The sequence below is a fragment of the Drosophila willistoni genome, chromosome 3R (assembly GCF_018902025.1).
Source record: "Drosophila willistoni isolate 14030-0811.24 chromosome 3R, UCI_dwil_1.1, whole genome shotgun sequence".
Lineage (NCBI taxonomy): Eukaryota > Metazoa > Arthropoda > Insecta > Diptera > Drosophilidae > Drosophila > Drosophila willistoni.
This window is the reverse complement of record NC_061086.1, coordinates 32,038,868-32,049,778: the sequence shown is the minus strand read 5'-3', so window position 1 is coordinate 32,049,778 and position 10,911 is coordinate 32,038,868. Positions and strand designations below refer to the sequence as shown.

The following is a 10,911-nucleotide window of genomic DNA, read 5'->3' as shown; positions in this document are numbered from 1 at the left end:
ATTCAAAATGTCATGCCTCATATCACATTATATTCTACTCACAAATTACAGTGGACACACACACACACACACACACTTAGGAACAAATAATTATAAAATAGTATAAAAATATAAAGAGAATACTGGCTTTATAGCAAGAAAAGTTCATTTAGATATTACGTATGCAACTTTGCGCTATGCAGAAGAAATTTTTTAGAGCCTTAGACCTTAAGGAAACTTTATATTTAAAAAGCTAATGTAATTTTTGTAGAATCGCTTAAACCCTTTCTCAATGCTTGACCAATGCACCAATTTTTTTTAAACGTCATTTAACATTTTAAGGATATCTTTTTACATAGAACATAAATTAGAAACAAATTAGTATGGAAACTAAAATTTGAGTTGTGTAATTCCGCTATAAAAGTTTTGCGAACTCATGAAAATTAGATGTCAAAATAAATTTTTAATTGTCAATTTTCTTTAAATAAAATTTGAATATTCTTTGAATTTGTTCCAAATAAAATCGAATAACCAGATCTAGTATAACGATTTAAGTCCAAGTATGTATGTTCTGTTGATCGACTTTAGTAAAGTTGATTTTTATCTACCACAATAATGTTGTAAATTAGAAGTTTGAGGATTTTAAAATTGGAAAAACGTTGGCTCAACCTTTTTATATATTTCATTAGCTTCTCTAAGCCGTAACGTATTGAAAGAGTATCAAGTCATTTCATTGAGATTCATGAAATAAAAAAACTTCAAAAACGTATTAAAGTATGTTTCTTTTAGAGTTATTATTTAGTAATATTTTGCTGTCTCACTTTTGTATTTTTGCTTTAAATTTATTTTATATTTCCAACATTTGCTTGACTTTTTTTACAGGACACTCTCCTTTATGGAGAAGGGAGAGTTCAATTGCCAGATATAGTGACATTACCATTAGGTATCCTTAAATCTCTTATGCACACATGGATATCTTGTAGACTGCCGCCTGTGTCCTGCTTTGGTTTATGGGCTTAGAGCGTAAACTGAATAACCTTTATGATGCCAGTAAAAAAGCCAATTTAGAATATGTTCTGACACACTTGCAGTGTATTTAAAGTCTTGGCTATGGCCATTTGCTCTAATGTACATAACTTTAATTTACAATTCAATTGAATTTGGTTATTTATGTTGAATTTAGCCTCCATATCCCATTTAATAACTACTTGACTTATACTTTTGGCACGCACAAACATCCACCCACTTATACACAGACACACACACACACACACAAAAACAATTGGAATTAATGAACACTTTAATCAAATTTTCCAAGCCAAAGAACATTCATTAATTTTGTAAGCAATTATTACAATATACTTATATAGAGACAAACACAAGGAGCTAACTGCTGGATGAAGAAATGCCGCCCACTTTTTGTGAGAATATCCTGAATGAATTAAGTCCACAAACAAAATACGCACAATCAAGCGAATATGGCGCAAATTACTTTTCATTACAAGTGGAACAAGCGCTAGCTGACCAGCATGAAAAGTGCCATACGGGAATGATGGAGGAATAAAATTGTGGATGACCACAGGAGCCGGAACTGTGGCTGAACCTATGGACTAGGACTTGGGCATTTAAGGACAACTTCATCATCATTAGTAAAGAAATGAAAATGGAGGGAATATAATGCTGATTATGGCATATAAATACAAACACAGACACACACACACACACACACAAATATGCAATATGTTGGTATTAGTGCGTGGCAAGCAGCATCTTCCTGCTGCGTCATAAAATAATATTGAGTGTAGATTAAATGGCGGCACGTCGACTTTTGCCTTCTCCCTTACCCCTTACCCGTCTTCATGTTGTGTCCTCCGTGCGTTGACGGCGCATAAAAATCCATTAGAAACGGAAATGTGCAGTGTGAGCTACAGCTAAGACTCCTCTCTCCTCCTCCCGGCATCACCCTCTATTCTCCTTAAAGTGTGTGTGTGTGTGTGTGTTCGACGAGGTTTAGCAATTATCACTGTTGCAAATGCTTCGATAACCTCCATTCCCTTCATCCAACAAACTATGTATATCATCCGTGTATGTGTATGTGTATGTGTGTGTGTGTGTGTGTGTGTGCGTGTGTTGGGGGGTAAGAGCACTTAACAAAACGTTCACGTTTAATTTAGCCTTGACTCCAATATGCGCCCTGCTGTTCACTCTCATGTAAGTATTTAACCCAATTTTTTCCTCCGGTTTCGTTTTTTTTTTTTTTTTGCTTTCTTGTGTTAATTTTCCCTTTCTTACCGACACAGAATCTTATCGCTTTTCTACCAGCTGAGCAAACATAGTTAACATTTGCACAAACATCGACATTTGAAGCACCCAAAATATACCCAAAAAATACGTCTGGCTTGTGGGTCCTGGCTTGTAATTAGAATCTTACAATTGCAATTCTTGAACTGTTTGACAGTTGTAAATAAGCCCAAGTCCTGTTTTCCTTTTCCATTCTTCTCATCTATATATATATGGAAAGACTCAAGTCTCAAGGGTCCTGGCAATGTCTGAAGATGACATTCATTTCTTGAGCAAACAGACGAGGCATGAACTACCGCCTGCGGTTTGCCAGATAAAAATTCATATGTCTGTGTGTGTGTGTGTGTGTGTGTGTGTGCGTTGGGTTATATGACGGCAGATGCATTCAAAAACTTTGTATAAAACTACTAAAGACGATGTCATGTCAATGGGTGAACAAAGTTTTACTTACTGAGCCAGTGGAGCGACACGCCCATAACTCAGTGCCACTCACTTATTGTACCTGTATGTGTGTGTATGTAAGTGGAGTATGCCGTGCTTATGCATGTGTGTGTATGTGTGACTTTAGCGACAAATAACTTTTGAAAATATTTTTTATGAGCTTGCATTCGGGCTTGTCAATTATGCTCTTGCCGCTGCCACAGCCGCTGCCATTACCATTGCTGTCTAGGCTTGTCCCAAAAAGGAGTGACTGCTTGATAGAGCTGGCACTGTAGCCAGTAAAAAAAAAAAATAAACTAGCTAAATTTAGCTATTATTATTACTTACCCAAGAAAAACAAATAAAGCACTTCAGGTAATTAAATAAAACCACTTATTCCACTATCTGAACTGATGAATACCCCGAAAAATCTACGATCGGCTTAAAAATATTTGATTTATCACTGAAAATAACAATCGAAATGGACAAGAAATACGCGCACACTAATGCGCGCCCCCTCAGCTGCAGCTTCTTTTATAGGCTCTATGACAGCAAAGAACGCTCTCATTCTTATTCTCACACTTGCTCTCTGCCATAAGCTCCGCTACAATCTCACATACACTCGCACTCTTCCACTCACCCGATTAAAAAAACTGTGCAAGTGAGAGCGCTCTCCCTCTCCCTCTCTCTTCTGCTACCTCTCATTCTGCCGTTGCAGCTGCGTTACTCCCACATACACTCTTCCTCTTGCCAACTCTCCCGATCAAAAGGCGCTAAAAATGGCCTCTCTCTGTTTCCGACTCTTTCACACACATACAGGTGGGCATACTCTAGCTAGTCTGAAAGAGAGTGCACTGAGCTTATAAAAGAAGCTGCACCTGAGGGCGCTCACTGAGTGGATTTTTGCTCAGTTCTTTTATTCTATGCTGATCGCTTTAAGTTTGGGTAATTAAAATTTTACATTCCTTTTTTTTTTTTTTTTGTTTCAGCTATCACTTTTTGGTCTTTGGAAATTCTACATTTTGGGTAAGTGAATGAAGATTATAATTTTTTTTAGTGTCACCGCAAAAATCTTTTTGACTCTCATACATATACAGATGCCCATATAAAAGCTAATTGAGTCTCCATTCTTCACTGAATCTGAGAAAGAGAGAGATGTTTTGAAAAGAGAGCGGTTAATAGAAACTGTAACTGATATAAAACGTGAGAATACTGTGCAAGTCAATAATTGTGGATATTATATTATTTTCATTCATTTTATTTGTATTATTATATTTCTTACAGGAAATGAAATATTTTGACATCGTTTACCGTTTTGTAGCTGACCTGTTCCTCTAACTAACTTTCTAAAACCAAAACTACCATAAACTCAATCAATTTTTTGAAAAACTCTGACATCTCTAAAATGAGGCTAAAGTTCTTGATTTGATAATGGCCAACGACAACCCTTTTTTATGCTTTTAGCGTGCTAAACCATTTTAGAAAATAAAAATCTACCAAATGAAATTAAATGCTGAGTAAAAATGGTTTGTTATAAGCCATTTATAAAAAAAAACACTTAAATTTCGGAATGATGTAATTTGAAACAAAACATTAAACCTAATTTTTTTAGTTTACCACCGATAGTAAAAAATTTACTGCTTTCTACAGCAAAATTGAATTGAAAACTTTGCCAGCTCTAGTCTAGTTGCTTTGCAGTCATGAAAATATAATGTCATCCGCCATGACTGAGGCAAAAAAGTTAGTTCTGCCAAGCAAATCAAAAGTCACTAAAGTTTTTTGTTTATTTTCTTTTACTCACTCCTTTAAGTGTAGATTAAATTTTGCTGTTGCAAATTAATGACAATCACCCAAAAGCCGGTGACTGACGACGGACCGATTGTGCGGCTGTGGGTGTGGCCACACATAGCCACGCCCTAATGACGCTGCCTGCATTGACCTGAATCTCAATTGTTGAATAATGTTGATTGTCGTGTGGCAAGTGTATGTGTGTCTGCATGTGTGTGTGGTGAGTGGTAAATAGGCCCCCTAATGATATGTTGCGTATACGCTGCGTGTGCTGCGAGACCATAACTCAAAATCTTAGCCGCGTAAGCCAATTTTCGTTGATTTAGTTTATCATCAGTGCTTTGGCATCATCAATACAAATGCCTGTGCGGCAAGCTTATTCCCATTTGACTACTTGCTTACTGTGCTGCTGCTCCACTTTCTTTTTCTCTATCCCTCTCTCTCTGTTAGCCTGATTTCATTTGTTGTCTGTTCTGGTGTGCCAAGTTTAAGTTTTCCTTCGTTTTTTTTTTTGTTTTTTGAGCCAAGTCGACAGACAATTTGATTTATTGGCACAAATTGCGTTACATTACGTTATCGCTTTGAGTGCGACTATTTGCGAGTGTGCCAATATAAGTATGTTCCAGCATTTTTAGGGGGATTGGATGTGATTCAAAGAAAATGCTACTTAAGTCCCTACCGTTTCACCTTAAGGCTTTGACTTGGCATTGCACTTTTCAATTACTTGATGGTCAGATGTCTTTTTAGTTATATTATACGAGTATTTTTATATCTTCTTTTTGGGTTTTTTTTTTGGCATTGCAATGCGTGGCCATTTATCAAGTGAACTCAGACAGAACTCCGATTCTAGTCTAGTGAGTAGTCGAAGCACAATCAAATCTAATGGCTTTATTCAATTTCATTTGCATTTCACTTTAAGTGTAGCAAGGGTCGCAGAAATTTTTAGATCAAACATTGATAAATGGCAACAAACGGACAGCATAAGGAAATAGCAACGAAAAAAAGGTAGAATTAATTGCTACGATATGTAAAGTAGCCCCAGAGTCCATTCAATGCCGTTGGCCAGTTCCACATTTACGACAGGTGTCAGATTGGAGATGGGATGCACGATTGCATCGAGTTTAGATATGCTTGAGTTGGGTACTTTTGCGCATTTTTGTAACCGATTTAATTGAAATTGAAATTCAGATTTTGCAGATTCCAGTGACTCTAATTAAGTTGTCTATGCAATAAATCGCATGCTGGCACACTATGATGTGAAATAATTTTAATTAAATTGAAATTGAAATTAAATTAGATTACAAAGTGGGCAAATTTGGCCCAGTCGGTCGGTGAGGCGAGGCGTAGGCGTCTGCCATCTGAAATATGATTACAGGCACAAACCATAGCATACTTTTGTGCGTTGGCATTTAGTAAAATTTGTAAGCAATTTGACGCACTTAATGCCTTTTAACCACTTGTAGTGCAGAGAGAATGGTATGCAGATGCATTTGTGGCTACTCGGTCTGGGCCTGCTTTCGAGTTCGAGCCTGGCCAAATGAAAAATTGCAAAACTTTTGCATTATAGTTGCCTTGGTTGAGGCTGAGGCTTCTAGATTGTGGCCTGTTGGCCCCAAATAGCTCTAAGTCTTCATTAATTTAATGCGGTCTGCAACTGTTCCTGCAACTAGGCATAATGAAAACCAATAAATACCTACTTCTCTTTTTGGCTAGCAGCTCATAAAAGTCCGACAGTGGGTCTTGTTAAAAAGGACCACTCCACTTCACTCCACTCCACTCCACTCCAACACCTGTATTTGGCTCGCTGTCCTGGCCCAATTAAGTTTCCTCACGTTTCGTATGCGAGTGGTAAACTTTTCTTCTGCCTATTCTGACCCAAACCCAACCCCCCCGCCAATTAAGCGAAAAAGTCCAAGGGTCAACTGTTGTTTTTTTTGTATATTATATCGACGACTAAGGCTGAAATCGGGTTCAATCGTCAAACAGGAAATTCATTAGATAAAGTTTGTTTTCCTACCTTCCCGCTTTGCTTTTTCTTACTTTTTTTTCCTTCGTTTCTTTTTAACGATGTGTAAGACGTTATTAAACACAATGCTTAAACGATTTATATATTTGGGCATTGTCTTTTGCTTTCATTCGGTAGATCAAATAGATTTTCAATTGTCTACGGCCTTGCCACAAACTACTAAATAGTTCAACCAAGGAAATGCAATTAATTTTAACTTTGATTGCATTTTTGTTTGATTTGGCAAGCAGATACAAAGCTGCCAGCAACTCGTCAAACATTTCAGTTATTTAGAAAATTTAATTTGCATTTGCCTTCATACGAAACTATATATATATGTATACACATGTGAGGAAGCATTGATAAAGCAGGGATTTTGGCAAATTACTCAAAATAAGTAATTTGCCATGTGCGTATGACTTTGTGTGTGTGTGACCCAGATGTTTGCCACAAATGAGTGGCCATTAGTGCAATCCCTTGTGCTTGGGCTTCACCTTGAGACCGTGGCGAAAGCATTTCATGCTGATTGCTGAAACGACCAACGAACAAATGAGGCTTGAGTGGTCAATGTGCAATCCACTGGCAGTCAAAAGTCAGTCACTACACGCCGGCTAGTAGTATATCATCAAGGTCATGGCACTTACACTCATCGAATGCTGATTGAAAATCAATTTCTCGCAATAACGATGCTTTTACTAATCCCTGGCCAAAAGAACTCACACCCAATCAGACCACTCAACTCATCTACTGACCGACTGCAATTTCATTCCAAATTTGCCCCAAAAGGACCAAAAAACCAACCAGCTGAGCATGTTCATGTTCCACTTAATGTTGCCGCTTGTAATTCCACATGTTTTACAAATGCACCCAGATTTTTTGGATTTGTTATGCAAAAACAGTTTAGCAAGGAACAAAAAAAAGAAGAGAAATCGGCATGCAAATATTTGCAACTGTCGAATGGCATGGGATGACAAAAGGGCGACTGTCCGAGGGAAAAGTTCTACAGCTGACACTTTATGCAAATATATGTTGTTGAAATTAGTTTCTATTTGCGTATTTTTTTATTATTTTCTTTTTTCCTTTTGGTGACCAGCTGGCCGGAAGGCAGGCAGGCAGGCAGCATATGCTACCATGGGCATTGATTATAAAATTCCAGTGATCATAGTAGCCATGCAAAAAATCAACTGGCTGGCAGCTGAAGGAAAACTTACAGTCGACTTGCAGCCACATTGCATTCTACAGATGTTGCAATAAAATGGCAAAGTTTCTAGTTGTCTTGCTACTGCAGTAGCTCCAATCACTTGGCATCCAAGGTTAACCGACCATGTGCAACAATAACCCTTTTGTATTCCCTCTAAAAAGTTGTGAATACTAATGATAAAATAAAGCAACGAATCAAATAGATGTTACCCACCTAAAGCTAAATTCTTGGGCAGACACTTTGACAAGCTACTGTTATCGAGCTGCACTATCTCTTCATCTTCCTCGATCTCTTCTTCAATTGTAGTTGTTATTGTTGTTGTCGAAGCATTCGTAGACGTTTCATTCATTTGATATAAGATAGTTTCATTATCACTACACCAATAACCATTGCCAGTTATGGCAACATATGAGCATAAATCGCCACATTCAACGCAGACTGGTTCCGTTTCCGTCATGTCAACCACATGATAGCCATAAACGTTCGTCCATAGGGTAATTAGGCAAATTAGATGAATGTTCATTTTTTCAGATGAAAAAGATACAAACAAATGAAGTAAAATGCTTAGCCTGATTTGAATTCAATTTGCTAATACTAAACACTGAATTTATGTGGCACAGTGCAACACAGAAAATGCTAATTAAGTTATGAGGATTTTCGTAGCTGCTGCGGGCTTAACTTTTGTAATGTCCATCGTGAAAAATGAAGGTTGGGTAGGTAAATTTTTCCACAGAGTTCCTGTTGCCTGCCATGCCATCGCGGTTGTTGTTGTTGTTGGTGGTCCGTCTATTCGCTCTTTTGCTATGCTAAAAGTCTAAAGTTTCCTGATGATGTTTGTTTCCAGCATGGCTAGCGGTGCGTTTCGTCGAATAACAAAGAGTTGGAAGCCTTTTCCATGGCCAATGCTTGTGCCGTGGCCGGACTTTTCTTTTGTGCCATTGTCGTTTATGGTATTCTCGTTCCTTTTTTTTTTTTGGTTGTCCAGCCAGCTAATTAAAAAAAAAAAAAATGTTGTAAAGTATGTAATATGTAAGTAAAATTCAGTCAAACCTCATAAATAATGCAGCTTATTTTACCTGTGCCCCAATTTTGTTTTCTTTTACCTTCTTGTTTTGTGTTGTATGTGTGTGTGTGTGTGTGTGTTTGTTTATTTCATCATGGGTCGGGTCGTTCACACAAAAAATTTAGATGGGGCATTAAACGCATTAAAGTCAAAAGCGAAGGTCCTTTTCTTTTTGTTCAATGGGGCATTGTTCAGGTGTGGGACTGAGAGGACAAGAATGTGTAGGTGTGCGAGAGAGAGACAGAGTTTCATTTCGCATGTCGAGGCCTGCGGCGGCGTTAAATGACCCTGGCCAGCTAGACGACGACTCTTGAAAATGGCGCAATTAGCTGCACAACTTGGCCCACGAAAGATTAATGACAGTTTTTGGCAAAAGTCCTTTGAGTTGCCGCTGCCTTATTGACTGTCGACCCAGTGTCGTGTCAATAAAACGTTTATTGTGTACATAAAAATAATAAATGATGTCGCCGGCCCAACGAAAAGTGCAAGTAATTAAGCGCATATATTTAATAATAATAATACTAATAATAATAGTTGGTAATAAGAGAACATAAGGCCATAACCATACGTATAAAGTCCAGAAACATCTCACACATCATGTTGTGTGCCTTGCCAATCGTAAGAGATTTGTATGCACTTCCTGTCCCCTCATATTGCCATGTCGAGTGAAGTTGGCCGCATGTGACAGGGCCATGTTATGGTCTATGCAAGTTCCTTGATTAATTTGAGAGACAGAGGGGAGACAGAGCGAGAGACCAAGGGAGATTAAAAGTTTAAATTGTTGTTGCTGTCTATGAATGCAGAGTGATCACTGGAAAAGGTTTGCCATTAATTTAATTTTGCAGCCTATTTAACTTAAAAAGAGACTCACACTGGCACTTGACGTTGCTTTGCTTAGCTGTTGTTGATAATTTTCTATAATTTTTGCGTTGCGCTTTCAGCTTTGAGAGGATATAAATAATTGCCGCTGACAGTTTGATAAATGAGTTTTCAGCCAAGTTAATGAAACTAAAACATGGCAAAGCTGCCAACCCGCCAGTGCTTGCCTGCCTGACTGCCTGTTGGCTTACCTGTCAGTTTCTTTTTATTCTAAATTAAGATAATGCAGCACACGAATGCCATGGCGCGTCACGGTGCGTATGAGTAACACAATTTCCTGCCTCACTGCCATTTCCCATTTGCGCTTGGCTATTGAGTGAGTGCTCTCTCTCTCTCCCTCTCTCTCCCATCTTGGTATACCCATTTCCCCTGGCCCGTTGACATGCATGCGGCAAGCTTTTAGCAACAATTTTGCCAGCTAATGCGGAATGATAAGCGCGCATAAAATATTTGCTGCCATTAGCGCATTGCATTTGCTCATTTCTCAACTGTATCATGCAGGCGGAGAAAAAACATTTTTGGTCCAGGCTTCCGTTAAACGTCTCTCTATCTCTATCTGTCTGCCCCTGCCCCATGTATCTGTATGCTCTAACTCTATGGCCATTGTGGCAATGACAAAGCGTAGCCAGCTGCCGTATTCTAATGTTTTTGTTCTTCTTCTTTCACTTGGCCACCGTCTTCCGTATATTTTATTTTTCTTCTTTTATTTCATTTCATTTTTTATCCTTCTTCGCCCCTAAGAAAGTTGAGTGCTCGATTTATGGCACTTGTAAATTCCATCTTACTTGACCACGCCCCCCATTTCAGCAACGCACTCAGTGGCAGATTTCTGTATATATGTATGCGCGAACCCACCAAATCCGATTTCATTATGCAAAACGTGCGGTGAATTAAAAGTAGATTAAGTTACGACGACTTGAATGCAATTCCTTTTCAGTTAGAGAATCGGCAGGGCGAATGGCCCATTACCAGTTGTACCAGAAGCAGCAAAAGCAGCCACACAGAGTGCGTGATGGTGCAGCACTGTCGAACTAAGTATGTGCATATACTCCCTAATATTATACAAACACACACACACACACACATTTGAGAGATTTACGTATTATCCTTATTTTTATTGAAAACTACGACTCGCTGTAAGCACCACAGAATCTCAAGTGGATCAGAATGAGATTTGTATAGACTTGTGCCACAGATTAGCTTACCACATGCAATTGAAGCATGGAATATAAATAAAATGCAACGAAAAGTAGTGGCAAATTCAAAGAAATAAAT

The 10,911-nt window shown here is 38.3% G+C and overlaps 1 protein-coding gene across 1 annotated transcript; it reads right to left on the bottom strand.

The window, feature by feature from the left end:
• Positions 1–7,578: 7,578 nt before the first annotated feature.
• Positions 7,579–8,249, bottom strand: LOC111519374. Its single transcript, XM_023179814.2, has 2 exons — positions 7,908–8,249; positions 7,579–7,847 (listed from the first exon to the last, which is right to left on the bottom strand). Exons 1-2 carry the CDS (start codon positions 8,215–8,217, stop codon positions 7,636–7,638), a joined length of 522 nt encoding a protein of 173 aa, XP_023035582.2. The 5' UTR covers positions 8,218–8,249; the 3' UTR covers positions 7,579–7,635.
• Between the last annotated feature and the right edge of the window lie 2,662 nt (positions 8,250–10,911).

Coding starts and splice junctions, on each gene's coding strand:
- LOC111519374 (XM_023179814.2), bottom strand. CDS start 8,217: ATGAACATTCATCTAATTTGCCTAATTACCCTATGGACGAACGTTTAT. Junction 7,848..7,907: donor GCCCAAGAATTTAGCTTTAG/GTGGGTAACATC, acceptor ACAACTTTTTAG/AGGGAATACAAAAGGGTTAT.